The following is a 23846-nucleotide window of genomic DNA, read 5'->3' on the forward strand; positions in this document are numbered from 1 at the left end:
TTGAGCGCAGTTACGGCTAGAGTTCGTGTGGGATGGATGAAATTTAGGGAACTGGGTGGGGTATTGTGTGGAAAGAAATGGTCAGTGAAGATGAAAGGGAGGGTATATAAAGCATGTGTGAGAGCAGCGATGATATATGGTGGTGAAACTTGGGTGTTGAGGAGAGAGGAGGAAAGTGTACTGCAGAGGGCTGAAAGAGCTATGGTGAGGATGATGTGTGGGGTTAAAGTGAAGGATAGGAGGAGTAGTACAGAGCTGATGTCAATGATGGGACTGAATGAGGACATTGTGACATTGATAAGGAGATCGAGATTGCGGTGGTATGGACATGTGTTGAGAAGGGATGAAAGGGTCGGGATTAGGCGAGCGTTGGAGTTCGAGGTTGAAGGAGTGGTAGGAAGGGGTCGTCCGCGATTGGGATGGAGAGAGCAGGTGGAGAAGGACAGGGTGAAAGCGAGGTTGCGTGATACTGAGGCGAGTGACAGATGTGGATGGAGTCGAGGGGTATTTCGGTTTCATTATAGGTACCCAAGCGGCAACCCCCGATCTCGGGGAAAATGCCGTCTAAACGTGTGTGTGTGTATAGTACTGTTATATTTTCTAATTCTAACAGTAACAATATAGTCACAACTGAGACTGAAAATTTGTTCACCAAGAACATAAAAATTAATAATAGTGTAAAATTAAATAAAATAAGTGTTTATTTCTAGTTAAAAAAGTTTTTAACTTGTTTTTGAATAAGTATAATGAGTTAATCGCTTTAATTTCATGTGGCAATACAGTATCCCATACCCTCGGGCCATTACGTTAGAAGCTGGAATGAAAAACTTTTAATCTCACAGTATGGGAATAGGAAACAGAAGTGTGTCTAGTAAATTTCTTTTGAATGTCAAAGTGAAAAAATTGGTAAAATGATTAGGCACTGTTGACGTAAAAATTTAAATACAAAAATTGATGTGAAGTAAATGATAATTCTTTAATGATTAAAATGTTGAGTGACGAATATATTTATGTATGTGAGAATAGTTGATCTGTCATCAGTTACGTCGGCAAGCACAAGTATATAAAGTACAACATCTCCCATCAACGACCAAAGGTGCATTTTTGTGAACACCCAACTCGTTTTAGGCTAGATGCGTTTTTCCCCGAGTTAAAACAACAGCTTAATGTGATTCTTATCTAAACAGGTAAGATTGCAAACTAAGGTGTTTTTAGGTATTTAACAAAAATCACATTATATATATATGTGCGATGGGGGCACTCAAAAAATACGTGTTTTGCATCTTCATTAACTTCTGGAATTCACTTTTTATTGCTTTATGGTTAACGTGTTCCACTTGCTGTTTGAAGTTTAGTCGAGTATCAATCATCATCCCTAAGTACCGAATAAATGATTGTGATGCTATATCGTGTTCTCCAAGTGACAGCATAATGGTTTCAGCTTGTATTCTTCCTGTAATAAGTACTGCTTACGTCGTGTGTTTTGCCAATTCTAGGTTGACTGTTTTCATCCATTCACTGATTTTTGCAAATGAGGTGTTGACGGAAAGTTCTATTTCCTCAAGCTATTTCGCATCGACGACCACAGCCACCACATTTGTATATGCCACGAGGCTGACGTCCAATAGCAGTTTTAGCTTCAGCAAGCCGTTGTACATTGCGCTCCATAGAAGAGGACATAGAACTGAGCACTGTGGCACGCCTCCCTTGACGTAAGCATATTGGTACATCCAGTAACGTAAGTACAAGCCTGAGTGCTCATTATGCAAATTTCATTTAGGAGGCGAACGCATTTTGTTTACATATATGTAGTAACGTAAATAAACAAGCCTTGTAAAGTGTTTAAAAATTGAAACGTTAACATTTTTCTGACATTTTTATGTTTAGTGTTTGTATCATTTTTCATTTTACAAAAATTATTTAACAAACAATTAGTAGCACTATACAAAATTCTATTACATATATCAATTGCAGCATGACCATTATCACAGTCTGGCCAATAACTAAATTCATGATCATCTAAAATTGAATTTGTTATTTTGATAGCCATCATTCTCTGTCTTTGTTCCTCTTTAAATATATTCCAAAAGTATCCACTTGTTAATTTCTTTACTACACAATAATTATAGGTTACTAAATCAATAATAGCTTTAGATGGATATTTCAAACCACCCCTGTCCACATTAGCAATGACAGAAAATGAAGGGTCCACATCTTCCATTGATCTATCCAATGACATCAAGTCTTTACATAATGGACACCAATTAAGCTTTTTCAGAGCTATATGTAGACAATATCCAGCAACGTATACAATAATTGGTTTTTCATCTTCCAAGTCAAAATCATTTTCATCAAGCTGTAAATTTTCATATTTTGATGGATCCAGGAAATTATCATTGACATCTTCACTGGATTCATCTTTAATAGTCTTTAGACAGCCAATTAATTTATTTTTCAAAACACTGGAGATTCTTAATTTTTTTTCTGATTCAAAGATTTGTCTAAGTGATACATTATAATTAGTTCCAGACAATTGTCTGTATAGACCAAACCTAGACTCTAAAGCATCCGTTTGGAATTTCCCCAACAAAACATATTTTAAATTAAATTCGGTACAACAGTATTTACTTGCCTCTATTAGAGCAGTAGTGGTGTGACGTAAGGCAAAAAAGGTTTCTCTCGTTAAACAGCCAGAGGTAGTTTTCATCTGTTTCCAACTGTCCAACCAAAATAAAAATTTTGTCAGGTAATTTATGCCACTATCATCTATAGAAGAATTGATAGGATTTCTATAATCATCTCGCTTTATAATTCCTGCATTTGGAGTTTTTACATTAACAATTCTCCACCACCTCAAAATTATTTCAATGAAATGGGAAGTTTCTAAATAGTTAGGAAGATTTTGTTTGGGTCCTAATTCCTTCAGAGCTTGAATAACAAAATCTGAAAATACACGTAAAACAAGTTTCACATTTTGTTTTTCTATGCTGTTCGGCCATAATGATTTGACCGTTAAACCATATCCATGTTTCAACAAGTTTCCAGATTCTATTGACTGTAATTCTTTAATTATCCTTTTTATTGTTGAAAAGACCATCTCTCTCTTTTTTTTCAACTTCATCCAAAATAGTCGTTATATCAAACATATAATTGACATTTATCGGAGACTCAATATCATTAATAAATTGTAAGCGAACACTTTTAAAAAACAATTTCAGTTCTAATTCCTTGTTTACCACGAGTAGATATACTATTTCTGTTGGTACATCATGTGATAAATTAAAAATTAAGATATCATTGTCTCGACATACGACATTCCAAAATTTAGAAAGTTTAAGTTCCTTTACTTTGTCGCACAATTCAGAAAAACTATTTATTTTGTCTTTTGTTAAATATTGACTGTGCTCCATCAGACTTTTTGTAATTACATTGTCAGTATTCAAACTTTCCATTCGCTGCCTCTTTTTATCCGGCGACACCCTGAGAGTTACTGATGTGCTGTAGTAGTCTGGGCATCCAGGAAATATTGAAGGAACTGAATCTTTTTTTAATCTTGGCCTCTCGAGAGAAGTCAAAATCATCTTTCCAGATTTAGCATCAAATGAAGATTTTTTAGTAATGATGGCCTCAGCTGGAAAGTGCTTTTCACATACCTTAAAAAAAAAATATAATTATTATTTGTAATTAAATTATTAATAAAATTAATAAATTTCAATAAACATGCTACTCATTCACATTACAACTAATAATAATAAAACAAATAACATAGCTATGTAATGTATTATAATTTTGTAACAATGTAAGGGATTTAGTTAAAATCTGAAATCCTGGTCATGCACTTTATTCAATAGATCATGCTTACTCGTGAATGCAAAGTAGGTTTCCAATCTTTTCTCGGAATTGCAGATATCCATTTTTGAAACATGTGTTCATCTTTAGGAAAGCGAAAGGAATGTACTTTTTGTTCAATTGTATAATTCCCTTGGCAAAACGGAACAATACATTTATTCACCATTATTACAAAATATTATTCCTTCCGAAATTTTTTGATAATTAAATCCGAATAACAAGTAACCAATTACGAAGAAACAAATAAAACGTGCAACGCCGATCAAGTAAACAATAAAATGAAATAAATCGTTCGCCTCCTATTTGATCAAAACATTAAAATAGGGATGTGAGCGCTCAGGCTTGCTATTTACGTAAGGCTACGATCCAGCTCATCAAGGGCATGCAAAATGCAATCCCAGTTAGCAGAGTTAAAAGCATTTTTAATGTCCAACGTGGCCACCAGACCAAACTTTTTTTTCCCCTTTCCACCTTGTCCCTTCAATGGCATCCTTGGCTTTTTGAACAACAAGACTCACAGCGTCCAGCGAAGATTGATCTTCCGGAAACCAAACTGGTTCATCTGATGTTCAAAGCCTAGACCAGGGCCGGAGTGAGTTTTAGGGGACGCCCAATTGTTATCTGGCGATGTAACTTTGTAGTCAAGATGCATCAATAGTGGTGCCTGCTTGTTGGCTGCTGTAATTCTTATTGGCACACGTGCCTTGTCATCTTGACTAATAAAGGTGACTTCCTGAGGTCCAAGCACAGCTGCAAGCTGTTTCATGTAGGCTATTGTGGTCGTGGCAATATTGCCGTCATTGTGCGCAATGTGAAATTTCGTCTGTGCTCGAACCAGTTTTACCGGTACTGTGTTCACATGGCTTTAACCTTTTTTTATCATTTTGTTTTGGTAACAGACGCAAGTAAACACCACTGCAACAACATTTGTGACCATTAGCAGTTCCTTGCGAAGATTTGAGTCCTTTGCACACAGCTTTTCAAACTTATGCTTCCTGTCCATTCTATGTCATTCTTGTTTTTTTTCTTTCCTTCTCAGCTTTGATGTTTTTTTTTCTAGCTTCTACTTCAGAGACTTGCTCCTCTGTCCAGTCACCAAGTGTTTTTTGGCAGTCAAAGGCTTGGAGTTCAGCATTTGATGCAACAATCTCTTTCTGCAATTTGTCCTGAGCTGGTGTGCTGAAAGATGCTTTTGTCTTTGATGGTTCAAGTGCAGCTGATTCCTTAGTGCTCAACTGTGGAACGTTTTTGATGTCTATGGCACTTGATCCGGAGTTAGCACTGGTTCTATGTTCGTTGCTGATTGACTAACTGGCTGCAGCAACTGTTGCTGGACTCTTTGGAACGTATCGGCTTCTCGGAAGCAGCCTAAAGACAGGATGCATACGTACTCATCGGGTTAACTACTCTTTCCTCCTGTCCCACACTGTCACGCTGGACGAACTTCTTCTTTGCTTCCCCAGCGTGACATAATTTTTGAATGGCCCTTAAAACATGTTACTTTTTTCATAGCACTTTTGAAAATTAACTTGGCAACAGTTTTTTTAGTGAAATATACACATCTTGAATATTTAGGAAAATTCATAAAATGATTTTCAAAAATATTGAAAACTTTTTATTTTATTCGGTGCTAAATTTCAAAATGGGCCATATTGAACCTGTTGGTAATCTAAGGGTTAAGAAACGCTAATAATAACATATGACATTGTGCGATAATGTTAACAAAATTATGATGAGACATTAAACAGAATTATAAAAGTCAAGGATAAGGAATCAAAAGTTTTTAATTATTTCCATTCCCTACTTTGTTGAAGATTAATTTTCAAAAAAAATTTTCATTTTCAACAACTTATTTAGTTCATTTTTAACTTGAAAGATGTTTATGCAACAATTTTTCCATCTTCACATTTTTTTGATGTCCTAATAGCAGTTATGCTCAGAATTTTTGCTTACTCTAGGATCATCATCGTCTTTAAATATTCTATTTTATTTTTAAGGATGTTTTCGATCCCAACTTGTCTAAGAAGAAGAAAAAGAAGAAGAAGCCTTTTGATATAGATGGTTTGGAGTCTACAGCACCGCCTGAGGAAGTCCCTGCCACTGCTACTCTACCCCCTGTTGAATCACCTGTTGAAAAAACCAACGTTGCTGAACCTGAGATTGATCCAACAGATGAACTTCTCGGTATCTTTTGAATGGTTTTTTATTTCAAACTTTTTTTGCCTCATTGTTCGTTTAACTTTAGATTTAACTTTGGACAAAAAAAAGAAGAAGAAGAAAAAGCAAATTGACTTATCTGAACTGGGTTCAGCTCTACCTGTTAAGTTTTTTACTTCAATTTTCATATTAAAATTTCAGCCGCTATATTTAAATGCTTTCTATATAAGTTTCAGTTAAATTTTATTTTTTATTTTACTTTCGATAAATGCTGTTCTTGTTTTAAGGTTATTTGAAGATTGTTGTCTCGTCGAAATTTTGAAAAAAGTTGACAAATCTACGCTTCAAGATATTTTCAGTAAAAGATTTTCATTTGAAATAGTTCCATAGAGAGCAGAGTAAAAAACCAAAAAGTTTTGAGTTATTAGAGCTTAAAAATAATACACAATAATTTCTGATTATTTTTTCATATTGTTTTTATGTTTGATTTTACTTCTTATTGTCTTATAAACTGATTGTAATTTAAAACTCCTTGAAATATCCTAGAAAGAGCAGAAGAAGGAGGTTGTTGGAAGTGGGGAGGCAGGTGCAGGGGATGTTGAGGATGAGAAACAAGCCACGCTGCTGGACAATGATGACAACATCGACTTCACTATGAAAAAGAAGAAGAAGAAGAAAGACAAGACTTTAGTTGAGACTACTGTATCTGAAAAACGTTTGTGATTCTTTACTACTGATCTTTAAAGTTAATTGAATTTGTTGCTGTGCTTCCTTTGGTGGCCGACATGAGAATTTGTATTTCTGAATGGCATGGGACTGATTGGTCTATGTTAATTGTTTCAATAGTTGAAATAAGGATGTTTTCAAGTTAACCATCGATGTAATAATAACAATTAATGTAATGTTATATAAATATTAACATTAAATAGTTATAACATCAATAACAGTACAAATATTAAATAATAATATTGCAGACGATGTGGATGGAACGGCAACTAGTATTGAACAATCTGACAATGACTACACGTACGAAGAGGTGCCACTTGCATTTTACGTACTTTTTTTTATCAACGCTAATGAATATTTAATCAAAAGTTTTTCGTTATGTTAATGGTTCAAAACATTCTATCAAAAGGTTTTTAGAAAGTAACGTTTTTAACGTTGTTGAAACAAAATCAATTAAATTTTTAGTAATTGGCAATAAATTTTTTGAAGCCTGGTTTTATTATAGCCACATTAAAATTAAAATTACTTTCTAAGTTACTGGCCAGGGTGTTTGAAATTATGCGCGAGAAGAACCCGGACATGGTGGCAGGGGAAAAAAAGAAGTTTGTGATGAAGCCACCCCAGGTCATGAGGGTCGGCACCAAAAAAACATCATTCTGTAACTTCGCTGAGATTTGTAGACTGTTAGATTTTTATTCTTCACTGCTTTTTATAAAAAAAACGATTAAATTTATTAGGAACGTAAATGCCGTTAATGTGATGTTATTTCATATTAACTTTAATTTTAATGTTCATTGATACAATCGTCAATGTTTTTAAAATCTGCATTCAATTATACTTTTCGCACCTTCAAATATTTATTTTTTGTATCTGATTCAAGAGCTTTAAATTTCAATCCTGATATGGGTACTTAAAAATGTACAGCACTTTTAAAATATTTCTGAATAAAATTATCATTCTAACAATTTCTCATTATAAAATATGTTTCTTACTAATTTGCTATTTATACATAATTGATGTATTAATCTATACGTTATAGATGTATTAACTTTATTTTTAATACGATGTGTTTCTTGTCTTAAGGCTCCACAGATCCACAAAACATTTACAGGCGTTTTTATCAGCAGAGCTGGGAACCAGGTAAGTATCATCAATGTGTTTGATGAGTCTTCTATCTAAACAAACTAGTTATTTTTTGTTTCCAGTCTTTATGACGAACTTCTATGCAACAAAAATCTATAAGACATTTTTTAAGTAAAACTTTTTTTTTTCTTTAACGAACAAAATTTTGAACAAACACTATATACATATAATTTGCATTTTTTACTACCTTAATTTTCTAGAATCACATTTAATGATACTCTGTCTATTACATATTTTAGTAATTCTGCAAATTCCTCTCTATAGAATTTCCTATAGAATTTTGGTTCCTCGTTGCATGGAATAAAAAATTAAGCTCAGTTTTAGTATTAGAATTTTATAAAAATCTTTTTTCATTTCCACTGAAATCTTCAAATGGGAAGTTCTTTCAATTTAGAAAAGGTAAAAAGTTGAGCATAGAAAGCTGCAAGTTACGTTTTTGCATTACTGTTTTATACACTGTATTCATACAGTACACAAATAATGTAAGTACCGTGTATCATTATGTTATCTCCTCTTCGCAACTATTATTATTTTTTTTGTTAAAATAATCAAAATTAAATTAAATTAATAAAGAATATGAAACTTTTCAATCAATTTAGAATTATTTTCCTAAGCAAAGTCTTAAAAAAATTTTTTTACACATTACATTTTTTTCTAGAACCATCAAGTTCATTCATTGTTTTAAGGTCCAACTTAATTTCATTAAATCATATTTTCAACTACTTTTGAAATTATTAAACCTAATATCTTAATGGTGTGTTGGTTATTGTTCCAGTTATCATTTATTTGTGGTGTGAAGTGCCAATGTTATTAATTATAAAAATGTAAAAGACGTTGTAGATTTAATGGTTGATGACATTTATTTGCGATTTTAATAAGACTGATAACTTTTTCATAAAGTTTCTCAAAATGTTTTCTTAGAGATGCAACTTTCTCTAATAATGATGACAGAGTTTTTGTTGATCACACACGTTGAAATATGCTGATGACTACATTTGATATTTTAAAACCGCTTCAACAGTGGTTCACTGGATGCTCAATCACAACTTATCATCAAAGGGAGATTCCAACAGAAACAAATTGAAAGTGTTCTTCGTCGTTACATCAGTCAGTACACTGCTAGTTTCTTGACAGTTGCATTTTGCAGTATAAATTATAATTAACCTTATTTCCGTTCAATCAAATTTAATTTGTCTTCTTTGAGATGTGTTCTAAATTTTGAATTAATGTATTTTATTGTAGAGGAGTATGTGACATGCCACACCTGCAAATCTCCAGAAACCATGCTACAGAAAGAGACTCGTTTGTTCTTCTTGCAGTGTGAAACATGTGGGTCAAGGTGCTCTGTAGCCAGCATCAAATCAGGCTTTCAGGCTGTTACTGGCAAAAGGGCTGCCATCAGAGCTAGAACCACATAAATTTCAATTTAACTTTATTATTATGATTATTTATCATTATTGTACGTTCTACGTTATTATACGTTATACATATTATTTAACAAACACCACCAGTTAACTGTTTGAATGTAACACTTTGAATAATATTTCTATATAATTACTTTAATATATTATGTAGTTTGGAAGGTAATCTATGAAATTTGGTTTTATTCTAAAAAATTTGACCTAAGTATGAGCTCTAAATTTGTTTATAGTAATAAAAAGCGGTGACAACTAGTTCTTTTAACGAGAATTAACATGACTTGGAAAACGGCCAATGACAGCTTTTCACATTTCTAGCTAGTTGAAAGATTTGAATTGGCTGTTCTGATGTTGGGAGAAGAGTCTTAGTTTGAAAAAGGATGACTTTATTGTATAATCAAAGGTTAAATAATGCTGCATAGTGGGGAAAGAAGTGATGAAAGTCTCGCCATGTATATATATATATATATATATATATATATATATATATATATATATATATATATATATATATAGATATATAATGTCATGTACATATTTGTGTGCGTGCGTAACGTGTGTGTGTGTATGTATGAAGCATAGCTTAACGAGGATTGATTGATTGTCTTGTGAATGGACTGCAGTGAGCGATGAGTTGGCCATAAATATATTAAACCATGGTTGTTCAAGTTATGGTAGGATTTTTCTTCTGTGCGGAGAATATATTAGAATAGACTTGAGGTCTAAGCTCAACTATTGGCTAGTAAAGACAATTATATTATTGAAAAAGTTGAGCTTCAGACTTGTTTGGTACCGAAAGGTTTCACGAGACTGCGATAGGTAATCTCAAATGCACGAGTCAAGATCTCGGATTATACAGGACAACATATCGTCAAACGTTTATGATACTTTATATGTAATAATTCTAAAAAAATGGAAAAACGAGACAGAAGAATTTCTGTGTAAGTATTTATGCACCAGTTCAGTTCACTTGTTCGGCAGTTTCTATTGCAGGTTCACTTTTAGAGAAGTAGGTGGGGTTTGATGTTTGTTTACATTTGCGTTTTTTTATTGTAATTATAAATTAAAATATAATAAAATCGTACTTTCCGAAAAAAGTAAAAATTTAATTTGTTCGCCTGAAATGGCCTGGTCCATACCGGTAAGCTCATCGGTTTATCGTTCATAACATTTCCTTATTTATACTCTTATAGATTTAATATTGATCATTAATTATTACAAAGTTGGTGTTTTGGCCAGATATGACTTTTTTTAATATTTTATTTTAAAATTTAATTTAGTACTTTTTTTTATATATAAATAAAACAAAATTAATAAATAATAAAAGCACAATGCAAATATTAAATTTGAAAAAGATATAAGAATAAGACAGCTGAAGTGAAAACAATACATATTATAATTATATATAATCAATGATAATTATAATATTATAATTTTTAATTATTATAACTTAATTTTTATTCATTTGATTTTTGATTTATTAATTATTTGGGTAACATAATTTTTAATAAATACTTTCTGATTGTAATTATTAACATTAATGGTAATCATTTTCTATTGTAACTTTGTTTTGTAATCATGTTAAATTTGGCCTCTGTTTTCCTAATAAAGGCTTTATTATAAAAATATAAATAAGGCCATGATTTATGTCATGAAAATAAAATAAATTATTTCTTTATAATTATAATATAATATAAATATCACTATGACCATAGACAAGCTAGCTGATAGAATTCTATACCAAACTTTTATGCAATCACAAACATACACACTAATATACACATTACCAGTATTAGTATTATTTATTATGATACTTGAATATTTCCACATTTTGTATTTGTGAGATTTGATGTTGAACAGTTGCTTTTTGAGGTCATTTGACTGAGAGAACAAATTAATAATTGTCTTACTTTCTAATTGAAGTTCATGATATATATAAATAAATATATATATATATATATAAGTTGTTTAAGAAAGTCACAGCATTTTCAGCGTTGCTTAATTTTCTATTTAATTTTTCAATCTTTCTCTTTCTTACGATGAATTTCAGTTGATTATTAAGTTTATTTAACTCATACACAAAATTAGTGTGCATGTTTAAAATAGAAAAGCTTTTTTTAGGAATTCAAATTTCCTTTATCAATGTTAATTTTTGTGTTTATGTTGTTATATAAGTTATTTTACTTTATTCTAACCAAATTTTTATTGTTATTAATGATGTCTAGAATTTTGTTTAAAATATTGAGAAATATAATCCAATGCTAGAAATTTGGTTGATTTAATAAATTACTGCATATATATATATATATATATATATATATATATATATATATGTATATATATATATATATATATATATATATATATAAAAATCAATCATTCAATGATCCTCCTTTGTCCATCGAGGGACCAACGAGGCAATGGTGTACATCTAAGCATGCTTTTTATTTTTATTTTTTCCTTTTTTCTTTCCAAAAACCTTTTCTATCTTTGGCCAGTTTATTGAATTCAGAATGCCAACACCAGTCCATTCAGTAATGTCATCTATCCATTTCTTGCAGGTCTACCAATTTTTTTCTTCCAATCTCTTTTCCTTATTAGTACCATCTTAATCAATCTGTCTTTTCTCATTCTACAAATGTGTCAAAAAAATCCCAATTTTCTTTCTCTGACTTTGTCATATACACTTTTCTGTCTTCCGAGTTGATTTCTGATGGTTTCATTCTTTACTTTCTGCCTCCAACTGATTCCCAACAAATTTTGGTAACACTTCATCTCAAATGCTTCCAATGTTTGCCTTTATCCAATCCCCAAGTTTTGTACCTATTATTACCGACATTTTTGATTCTTCATAAAGTCCTTTCAGTACTTTGACCAGCTTTTCTAATGTTGCTCACAAACCTTCATGCCAAACAGAATCAAACGCTTTCTTAAAATCAACAAAGCAATGGTAAATTGACCGCTACATTTTGCATCTTCCATCAGCAGTCTCAACATTAGAATTTGTTGGATTGTGCTTCTGTCCTTTCTGAAGCCTGCTTGTTCTTCATGCAGATGTTGCTCTATGACCTTTTCCAGTCGTTCTTTTATGATGGTCAGCATGATCTTATATATAAATCGGATATTGATGATGAAAATCACAGCATGTTCAACGTTAGTTAGCTTCCAATTTAACTTTTCGATTTTTCTAACGGTTGATCGTAAATCATTTTCAAGTTTCTTCAGTTCAAAACAAAAATTTTTGTTTTTTTTTTATGCATGATGGAACAGAAAAGCTTTGGTTTTCCTATACCATCTTTGGTGTTCAAATTGATATGTTATATATATATATATATATATATATATATATATATATATATATATATATATATATATGAGTGTGTGTGTGTGCGTGTGTGTGTGTGTGTGTGTGTGTGTGTGTGTGTGTGTGTGTGTGTGTGTGTGTGTGTGTGTGTGTGTGTGTGTGTGTGTAAAGAAAGAGAGGAGCAAGAAAAAAAATCTTTAAAATGTTATCAGTTTGAAAATCAAAGAAGAATCATAAAGCAGAATAAATACTGCATACATAATTTTTTTTAAATGCTCTTTTGCTATGGAATTAATTTAAAGATTGAATGGATAAACTATGATAATTGCATAAATTTTCACTACATATTTATATGAGCTGTTTTTTCATCATGTTGATGATTGATGGTTTGAACTGTTTATAATGAATCACCCTCTAATTTTCTTCTCAATGTTTGCAATTTGGTCCATTTTTTAGAGATTCAAATTTGAATTAACTGAAACTGACAACCTCATATTATAATTAAGTATCATTCCATTGCGTTGGTGTGCTGAAAGCATATTTTGGCAATTTAAAATTGTCTTTCACATTTTGTAGAACTGTTTTTCATATGCTATTTAAGGAAGCAGGTATTACTTTATTTGAATGGATTATAGGTGAAATATAATTGAAAGCATTTTGTTTTTTCCCATTTTATGTCATAAATATTTTTTCGTTAGCAAATTATCTTGGACAGTATGTGTGCCATGTTATGAATCATATGAATGTTGACAACAATGAGGCCACATTTATTGAAGTAGCAGCCTGAGTCAAATGTTTCTGCAACGCAGTTTGGTCGACTCAAACCATTAAATGTTTTTACTTTACTAGCCTCAAGAGAAGTTGAAATATGACCAGATTTTTGATGGATTGATGCCGTCCAACGGCTTGCTGAATGGAGATAAAGTGAAACCTGTGAGGCATTTTTTATTTGATTACCTTTTCTCATATTGTTATAGTTTTTTTTATACTGCAAATTTTTTAAAATTTTTCACAGATGAACTTTTATTCTAAACTATGGTTTCATTTTTCATTTGTTACTGTAGTAGTAACACTTGTGGATGTCATTAACTAGTCTCATTTTTGCTATTTTATGTGGTCTGCCTACATATTACCCCATATATCTTATTACCCCTTGCACTTTCAAACATGTTTGTACTTTTTTCGCTTGTATTTTATATAACACACACATACACACACACACACACACACACACACACACACTATAGCTGAATTTTAATTTTAAAATATTAGTTAATATTTGTAGACCATAACACAACACTATCCTTCAAACCAAATCAGATTTTATTGAACTCCAACTTGCCTGTTGATGTTCTGGGCAGAGTCTGGGAACTTAGTGATATTGACAAGGATGGATTTCTTGATAGAGATGAATTCACTGTTGTCAGTATATCGATTTTACTGATATTTTTGATGTTAATATTTTCATTGCAGAGTTTAATTCATTTTATCTCTACAAGTTTTCTTTGATATGATTTGTTGCATTCACATATACATTCATCACCCATCTTTCATTAGTCAATTCATTTTTAAAATGATTAGTACTTTTGTCATTCATAGTTCAGAATGTTTAAGTTGCACAATAATTAAGAGTAATTAAGAAATTATGAATCTGTATTTGCATTGCACTAATGTAATGTATTGAAATGTATTAATCAGGCGATGCATTTAGTTTATCAAGCGCTGGAGAAGGTGCCAGTGCCTGACCAACTGCCCGCAGAGATGGTGCCTCCGTCTAAGCGACATCTCCCGATTCCTGGACTGGCGCCTCTGCTGACCACTCCATTGCTGCCCAACGTTGCCGCATTTGCACCTGGCATGCCGGGGAACGTTCTTCCTGCTGTACACCCTGTCAGTCCGAAAGTTTTTTGTTTATCTCTTTAGCTTGTTATTCACATTTCAAAGCTATTTCTTTTGTTATATTTTCATTTTATTTGTGCAAACTTGTTTGTTTTAAATGATACAAAAAAAATTTCTCTTACTTGATTCCATTTATTTGCTTCTTCAAATGATCATGCCATGTTTTCCATTTAAATTTTTTAAATGACTGAGCCATTATTTAAATAAAGCAGAATTAATTATATGTTGTAAGTTATATTTGACATTAGTTATTTTCTTCTTAATTGTCTGCCCATTGAATTTAAGCAGGCTTCAAAAATCGTGATAAGTCCGTTGGAACGAGCTAACTACGACGAACTGTTCGCAAAATATGACCTGGACAAAGATGGATTCCTAAATGGGGCAGACGTCAAAGATGTCTTCCTGCAGACCGGCCTGCCTCAGTTGGTGCTAGCTCACATTTGGTTAGCAACTGAGTTGGGGCTCTTATTTCTCCTTTCTTTTTACATGCTTACCTTTCTGTCATGCGATGTTCTAATTTACATTTGTTGCCCACTTCAGATGCACCTAGCCAGCTAAATTATTCAGGGTAGGTGTATTTTGGCCTGAATTTCAACAATTTTTAAACCAAATACCGTACAGCAGTAAATTTTATAAAGTTTAACATGGATTTTTGTTTGTATGTGTTTGCTATTCTAGGGCAATGACGTTTTGAAGTTTTTTGTTTTTCTTTCCTTTCCTTGTTTTCCTTGTTATTATCGGTGACATTATGAAATGCATGACTGAAGGAATCTTTGCGATACAACGGCGGCAGGGAAGCTGACGAAAGATCAGTTTGCCCTCTCGATGTACCTGGTGCAGCAGAAGTTGAAAGGTGCCGAGCTACCCACCCTGATCACGCAGGACATGCTGCCACTGTCCATACAACTGCCTCCAACGGTCTGTGAACGATACAATTTATTGTTATTTAGGTTAGAACAATGTCATTATTCAAAGGCTTGTAAACTCTATCAAGAAGAATAGATTTAAAATTGATTTAGATGGAATTGTTTCATGTAAATGTCGTCTGATGCCTTTTTAAAATTAAGTTTCACAATTTCATTTTTGTTCATTATTAGTAAATAGAGTGAATCCAGCTGCACTTCTAACGACAGGATTTTCAACGTTTATATTCTAGCACTTTATTTTTAACGCGCCATCAGCTATTTTATATTTTGTATTAAGCTGAATTTTAAACGAACTCGCAGCTGCCAACAATGAACATGTCACTACACATGGACCAGTCAACGATGAAAGAACTAGAAGCTCTCAGCAGTGAAATTGAAGAACTTAAAAAGTTGGTTTCAATTTTACCAAGAACAATTTAGAATAATGTTAACTGATGTTAAGGTCGATCATCAAATTATGGAATCCTTTTTCGAAGATCGTCTAAGTTCTTGTGGCTCAAGATTTCAAAGTTTCATTGAAGATTTTATTTAATTCACCATTTCATTTTGAGTAGCTGGGAGCTAACTTCGACGCAGTGTCCTGACAGTTTTACTCATTTCTATTTTTTTATCTTCAGCCTCAAATGTTCCACATTTTTGAGCAAGTTGTTCACACCTTGATCCCCGACTTTTCGTTTTTTAACACTGTTTGTTGGTCACTTTTAACAATTTATTAACTGTTGAATTTCAATCAATTTTGTTGCTTTTTAAAAAAATTTATTAATTGCTCAAACAATTTAATTCCTTCTTACTCTGTTGCCAAACGCCTGCAGTTCTGTTCATTTCATACTTGGAGTCAAATCAACATGGCCATCTTGACCATGAACTATGCCATTGTAGATCTACTCAACAAACATTATCAATATATTACGATTTATTATTATTACAATTCACTTTTATTCACTTTTACAATAGTTCTCATCACATGCGACACCACCACATGAACACACACACACACACATGAAACACACACACATGCAATACCACGACCACTGAAATGGACATCAGAGAGAAGATGGTGTTGGAGCAGGAGAAGTTGCAGAGGGAGGCCGACATGAGGGTGTACGAGGGGGAGATGTCGAACATGCAGAAGGATTTGGATGGCTTGCTCTTTACCATGCAGCAACTCGAGTGTCAGAAAGCTGAAGCACAAAAGAAGTTGGATGAGTTGGAAGAGAAGGTTGGTTCTGTTTCATTTCTTAGCTGGTTTGTTATCGTGAAGCATAAGTGGCAAACTGTTTTCTTAAGTGCGCCTATCTTACCATCATTTCACCTTACCATTATTCTATATAACAATTCTTTAATAGATAATCTCATGTCTTGGATCATTCTTAAATTTTTTTTTGAAAATATAATACAAGCATTGAAATTTGAAGGATGTGATATAAATATTGTTCTTTCAGAAGCGCAAACTGCAGACGTCAGTGGCTGACTGCAAAGAAAAGTACGACGGTGACCAACTGAAGATTCAGGAACTGAGAAACATCATCAACAACAAAAAACCGCAGGTACATTTTCTTTCATCTCTTCAGCTCATTGTCCTTCGTTGCTGTTTTGATGCTTGAATCATTCGGTGAAGGTCGTGTGCCAGTACCAACTTCTACGCCAGTTACTTTTACTTAACGTTGTTCGTGTTGAAATGATTGCATAAACATCTGACGTTATTTTTAAAAACTTGGCGATAATTATTATTTACTCTAAAAATATTGAAGAAATTAATTTGAATTTGAATTATTTTTACCGCAAACCTCGGCAGCCATTTGAATTGTTCATAAAAATATGACTCAGACTTGAATTTCATTGAAAACACGTCAGACTTACGAAGAGGAGATGAGGCAGATGAGGAAAGAGATTGAAGACCTGTCGAGTGAGGAGAGAGACCTGGAGAAGAAGTACCAGATGGCCATCAACAAGGAGAAGAAGCTGAACGAGACTTTATTGCAACTAGAGGATCTCGTCAGCAAGGTCATGAAAGCTTTCTATCTGTCTGCTGCTTGAATGGGTTTAATAAAGTCAAGGCATTTTGTTATATATTTCAAATGGTTTTGATTGAAAATTAAATACAATCATCTTTTATAAAATTTTGTTGACAGTCCAAGAGTAAGGTGGAGGATTCTCGCACGGCAAACCATGAGATTAACATGAGGGATTCTTCAATCTTTGATGCGGTTAGTCCTTCCATTTTTAAACAGGTAATTTAAAATTTGGCAATGTGGAAAATTATATGAATTAGAAGTTCAGCTCTTATTTTTCCGTCATTCAAATATTGTGCTTTCAATTAGGAAGTGTTTCAAAACAAAATTCTTTCATACATTATTTTGTCACGGAACCATGGAACTGTGTGAAGCATCAAGCAAGCAGCCAGAAGAAGTTTCATCGACCATTTAAAAATGTGGTAAAAATAAATGGCCCAACATAGATGGTTGATATTTTGATGAGTAAATTATTATAAACGTCGATGGGATATTCTTTGGTAACCCAGTTGCTCAGAGAATGTTCGACATAACGACCTATTGATTCTAGCTTTGATGGGTTAGGTTTACATCACAGATTTCCATGTTGTTCTCATGACTTTAAATGTTGGAATATACAAATTTGCGGCACGAGTAAGGGAACTGAAGAGAACAAGTGCAAATGTCATCGTAACTGAGTGGAATTGAGCTATGGACTAGTTGGTTCTTTGGTGAGTTTGGTGAGAAATCAAAGTTGGCAAAGTTATCAAAAATAATGATGCGAAGATTGCGTTTTGATGGAGGTAAATGAGGACATTTTGGAGTTTGAACTGTTTTAAGGCATGTTAATAACTGAATGACAGAAGTATTTCGATTGTTTGGTACTTATTTTAAAAATTTTCTAAGTTCGAACATATTTTCGCAAGTTTGTTATTTTTTTCCTGATTGTTTTCTTGGATGAAATTGTTGGCAAAATATTCAGTGGAATGAAATTGAAAACAATTTGAATAATATCCTATTATTTGCCATACTCTGGAAACTAAACCAGATGATGTCTGAATGCTCATTTGACAGTTCATTAATTTATACCTTGATGTTCATTTTTGTTCAGAATGACGTGTGGAAGTTTCCAATTGCCAGTGACCAACCAAGCATGATAACGTTACTGTTCAACAACCAGCCAATCGAAGAAGACCCCTTTGCATCCTGTTAGAAATATCAATTGTGGTTTCGTTAATATTTATCTTATTTATCGTTCATTTCAATACTCATCAAACCAGAATTTGGAGTTTATTAATTTTCGGTTTAGAGTCGTATCGGTTTCGATTCCGTAATATCATTGTAAGATTTGGTTTCTGCATATATTTTTGTTTCGTTCTTTGTAAACTTGCAGTTTACAATTTCTAATTTTTTTGACAGCAGTTTACAATTTTTAATTTTTTTGACAGCTTCTACATCTCTCTCTATTGAATTTTTAATTTTCGGTTCACTCTGACAAGTTTTAAATTTTTGTAGACAGGTATTTTTAATAACCTTGGTAAGAAAATCAAAACACAAAAGTATATATTTTCAATTTTTCACAATTTGATACTTTTGCACATGTTTGAAATCATTCACTGTCCTCCCCCACAGCCGACCCTTTCTCCAACCCCCTTTCCACGTTGGACCCCTTTGCAGACGATCCATTCAAGGAGGGCTTCGACAGGCAGCTGACCGGCGAACTCACCTCAACTTTCAACGCAACCTTTTCGCAGGTTCGTTGTCAACTAACGTCTGTTCAAATTGTTCGTTTCGCGTTCGTTTTTTGGCAGCTCGGATGGTCAAATTTGTTTATCCGGGCCTGTGCAGATGATGCACCTTAATTAAATTGAATAACATTTTTGTCAATTTTATTTCTTTGCTTTATTTTTCGGCTTTTTTGTTAGTTTTATGAATTTTCAAAAACGAAAAACTTGAAAATGAAATGATTGAAATGCAGGTTCCAGCTGCATCGGATCCATGGGACTCCACGAGCAACAACAAACATGCAATCCATAACATCTGTGAGTTCGTTTGATTTTTAAACGTGGAATCGCCAACATTTTTTGTTTTCATTTGTTGAAAGTTTTCAACACTGATGGTTGTTGTTGTTGTGGTTGTTGGGTGATTGAGAGTGATGTACGGAATGAAAGCATGAGTTGCTGTCAACCGTCATCCTATATTTTATCGGCATTTGAAGTATAACATTAATTTTCTGTAGACAGACTTGCGGAAGAGTCGGCGAGTTAGCTCAGTTGGTAGAAGTGCCATGTTTTGCGTTATTACGCGATGGCCTGGTTCGAATGCTGTAGGTCCGAAATTAAAAAACTGCTGCGGTGGATCTAGACAACTTTGACAAAGGAGCCAAAATTTTGAAAATGTTTCAATTTTGACGGGGGGGTGGCAAAATTTTTATGGGGGGAGGGCAAGATTTGTTGTAGTGTGACTGATGACCTTTTTTGGATGATTTTATACATAAAACATAAAACGGTCCTTTTTCGGACTTTTATCAAAAAACTGCTCACAACAGAGAGCAGTTTTCCCCGGCCCCTAGATTTGCCACTGGCCGTGTGCATGTGATGCGGTGCTTGCGTATGATCGTATTTGTATGATTGTCGTGTGGTGTGGATGTTTGTTTACAGCTTTTGGTACGCAAAGTTTATAATTTTTTGTGGCTCTGTTGCTCTCAAAATGGCGCTGTAACGTGCCTCGTTCGTTCGGATTTAGCAGATATAACTGCTTTCATTTGAATGATTGGTTTGATATTTTTAATTTTTTCATTTTGAGATAAGTTTTAAGTTATCGTCGTCGAACGAGATTTATAATTGGATGGATTAGATAGAAAGTGACATGTGAGCTATCGTGGCACGTCCGAGTGTTGCCTCATGAAGAACGAGCAACAAGAAATTAAGTATATGAGCAGCTTTGTTAATAAAGTGTTGAATCTTCTAGCCGTGCTGGTAATTTGGGCAACTGAAACAGTAGACATTCAATACTTTGGTTAAACAAGCGCAATTCGATATACTTATAATGCAAGAATGCCGACGAGTGCAACTAACGACATATCAAAGTTTTCATCCATTTGTTACTTGATGTTTGACTGTTCGGTGTCATTCGTCATGTTTTGGTTTCAACATACATATATGTGAGTATATGAATTTCAATTTATACACAAGTATATAATTATCTTTTATTTAATTGTTTATTTATTCAAGTAATTTGTTTTGTTTTTCGGCGCCATCTTTCTGTTTATTAACATTATTTATCTGAAGTTTTGTCATTCAACTAATCAGCTCAGTTGGACCCATTCGGTTGCAATGCAGAGTTGACTCACGCTTTCCAACATGATGTTAGTTCTTTGTTATGATGTTTATCATTTTTTGTTCTATGGCACTCTTGCCAAATGATGTTAAATGATGATTTTGTAGACATGTACTGAAGATGCATCCTTGAGTTTTTTTTATTGTAAAATAAATGCGTCATGTTGTTAATATGTCTTTATTTGTTTGGTTGGTTTCAACGGAGAGATTGTTGATTTTCGTAAATGTAAAGATTGTTGAATTTTTATTAAACTGGAGCAATTGAAAATTAAAACCAGAACTCGTTTGTTGCATGTCGTTATTAACCAATGAGATCTTTATGTTTGGCGCCATAATTAATTGAAGCTACATATTTTGAAACATGGAATGATCAGACCTCGGATCCATTTGGTACGGGTTCATTCAACCCTCCACCCAAACCATCAACCAACATGGCGACGACATTCACAGATTCTCCACAACTTCCCGCCCTCCCTCCGAAGTTGAAGAAGTCGCCTGCCCCACCACGCCCACCGGCCCCCAGGCCAAACGATCCTTCAAGCAACAAGTCGTCCAACACTAGGTCGGGGCAGAAAGAAAATTTGAAGGTTAGATGAAAGTTCAGGCATGTTTCTTATTGTTTCGTAAATTTGTTTCCTTATCAAGTCATCTTTACGAAAGCTGATTACACATGACTGAATGATTTGCTTTGTTACTGGCACATACTTGTGTTCATCCACTAACGCTATCTTGAATTGTTTTATTATTTTCAGTGGTATTGTTGCTTAAACTTATTAAAACAACATTTAACCGTAGCTTCTTTGAACATATGCCTTCCAACTGATTTCACTTTTATTACATTTCATCAGTTTCGATCTGAGGCGGAGCAACTGGCCTGGGCGACAAGGGACAGCGAGCAGGAGTTCGAAAGACTTCGAAGGTGCTCCTTCTTCTTCCTTCTCTCACTTATCCATCTATTAATTTTTCTTATTAATAACAACAGCAACAACAACAACAACAATAATAATGGAAGTAATAATAATAATAAAAACAATAATTTGTTTTCAAAATTCTTACTGTTTAAAGAGGTGAGTACACTGAAATGTTTCATGCTTATGCTTGTAAAATCATAAAAACGACAACAATGTCAATCGAATGTTCCTCCACGTTTGAAGGTTGAGACTGCAAGAAGAAGAGGACCTGAAGCTGGCCATTGCTCTCAGCAAGCAGGAAATGAAGGGAAAGTGAAAATGAATCAGGAGATATGACGTTGATGACGATGGCAGCGATGTTGGTGATGATGGTGGTGATGGTGATGATGATGTCAAAGCAGATGAGGAAGAGGATGCGACCATTTCGTTGAATTTATTTTTTAAAAATCACATCTGTTAATGCATGTAAATGTCTTCTTACTTATTGTTATGTGCTGATGAGAATGTTCGTCATTACGCTTACGGTGCTCTTCTTATTAGAAAAATGATTTTCAATTGTAAATGTTATAGATTTCCTTTCTTATTTTTATAATTGTTGTCAATGGCATAAATAAATTAGCTGGATCTGATGTGTGAAGCAGAATCTTTTTTCTTCTGATTTGATGAGATTTTTTATTTAATTCGACAGATAAGTACAGATAAGTGCTGTAGTGAGTGAGTTGCACGCACTCACTACAGCAAGCATGTGAACGCGCGTTTGAATGCCCTCTATGTAGCCTTTAATAACGTCTATGAATTTACCTTAAAAATTTAAATGTTACCCTGTGAACTGCTCACATATTATATGAAAGGTTTTATGATGTAAAGAGTGTCAATGATCAGATTGCTATGGTTGCGCCGCTTCAAAATGAAGATTGTATCTTGTTCATCTGTTGAATAACTGGTTTTCCGGCGGATCTTATCAGAATTTTGAAAGTTTTGGGAGCGAATTCTAGAAATGGTTTCTGTTTTATTGAAGGCAGAGACCGATGAAGTGCCTCTGAAGTAGCTATGCAGCAGACGCTAATAAAATCTTCACATCGTCATCACTATAATGCCAATAACTACCCATGTACATTTTATGATTTTGTAGCAATCAAAGTAACTAAAAAACCATAAAATAAGATTTGATTTTTTAAATTTTATAATTTTTTTTACTTTATTTTATCTCATTTTATTTTAAATGAAGAGGTGAATCACCGACGAACGAGAAACTCCAACTGAGCCCCATCGAAGCGCCAATCAATCAATCAATCAATTAGCTTATAAAGCGCTATTTCCGCGATGTTCAACAGCGCTCCTCAATGAATTTTGAAAACAGATGGGTCTTGAGATCCGCTCTGAACTTCGCAAGTGATGGAGAAGTAGTCAGAGAAGTAGGTAGAGAGTTCCAGAGAAAAGGACCAGAAAAAGCAAAAGCAGATTTGGCAAAAGAGTGTTTAACACGAGTTAAGAAAAAGCGAGAAGAAGAAGACGATCGTAAACCGGAGCGTTTAGGTTCAATTAATATATCTTATAAATACTTAGGAAATAATTTAGATTGAGACTTATACATGAACGTGCAAATTTTAAAAATTATTCTATATTTTATAGGTAGCCAGTGCAAGAGAACAAGATATGGAGATATATGAGAAAAAAAAGGAGCACGAGTAACTAGACGAGCAGCAGAGTTAAAAGCTTTACTTAAAGGATAGAGTATAGAGTCAGGAAGACCATAGTAGAGCGAGTTACAATAATCAATCCTAGATAAGACTAACGAAGTAACAAGAAGGAGAAGAGTAGGATCATCAAGGCAAAAGTTTTTTTATTCTACGTAGATGAAAGTAAGAGCTTCTAGCAACACTATTAATCTGAGAAGAGAGAGACATAGTAGAATCAAAGATAAAACCTAGACTGCGAAACTTATGAGAGACATCAAGAGTTTTAGAATCAGGTACGATAATAGGAGGAATAGTAATAGAGTGTTTAGATTTATTAAAACAAATTAATTTAAACTTAGAAGGATTAAGTTTAAGACACATAGTGTCAGACCAAGCGATAATTGAAGAAAGACATAGAGATAAATTATGAAGAACACTATTGAGATTAAATGGAGGAAAAGAAGTATAAATGTAAGAATCATCAGCATATAGTTGACTAAAGAAA

The 23846-nt window shown here is 33.4% G+C and overlaps 3 protein-coding genes across 3 annotated transcripts; 2 read left to right on the forward strand and 1 right to left on the reverse strand.

Annotated features, from left to right (window-relative positions):
* Window positions 1-836: 836 nt before the first annotated feature.
* HELRODRAFT_162766 (hypothetical protein) lies at window positions 837-5320 on the reverse strand (the record flags this gene model as incomplete). Its single annotated transcript, XM_009024869.1, has 8 exons — window positions 837-922; window positions 1981-2943; window positions 3095-3653; window positions 3863-3981; window positions 4432-4672; window positions 4926-5112; window positions 5162-5217; window positions 5294-5320. The coding sequence occupies 8 exons, from the start codon at window positions 5318-5320 to the stop codon at window positions 837-839; spliced, it is 2238 nt and encodes a 745-aa protein (XP_009023117.1).
* Window positions 5321-5849: 529 nt separating this feature from the next.
* Window positions 5850-9293, forward strand: HELRODRAFT_66682 (hypothetical protein; the record flags this gene model as incomplete). Its single annotated transcript, XM_009024204.1, has 8 exons — window positions 5850-6033; window positions 6095-6168; window positions 6568-6721; window positions 6954-7042; window positions 7267-7415; window positions 7816-7872; window positions 8897-8982; window positions 9118-9293. Coding segments are annotated over 8 exons (969 nt in total), but the record flags the coding sequence as incomplete, so codon positions are not given.
* A 3144-nt stretch (window positions 9294-12437) lies between these two features.
* Window positions 12438-20780, forward strand: HELRODRAFT_189047 (hypothetical protein; the record flags this gene model as incomplete). The annotated part of the gene is made up of 15 exons (XM_009024870.1): window positions 12438-12446; window positions 13447-13530; window positions 13918-14019; window positions 14296-14487; window positions 14785-14939; window positions 15264-15414; window positions 15723-15811; window positions 16470-16641; window positions 16865-16969; window positions 17277-17426; window positions 17555-17629; window positions 18525-18621; window positions 19046-19167; window positions 19392-19455; window positions 20725-20780. Coding segments are annotated over 15 exons (1623 nt in total), but the record flags the coding sequence as incomplete, so codon positions are not given.
* Between the last annotated feature and the right edge of the window lie 3066 nt (window positions 20781-23846).

Source organism: Helobdella robusta (genome assembly GCF_000326865.2).
Source record: "Helobdella robusta unplaced genomic scaffold HELROscaffold_4, whole genome shotgun sequence".
NCBI lineage: Eukaryota > Metazoa > Annelida > Clitellata > Rhynchobdellida > Glossiphoniidae > Helobdella > Helobdella robusta.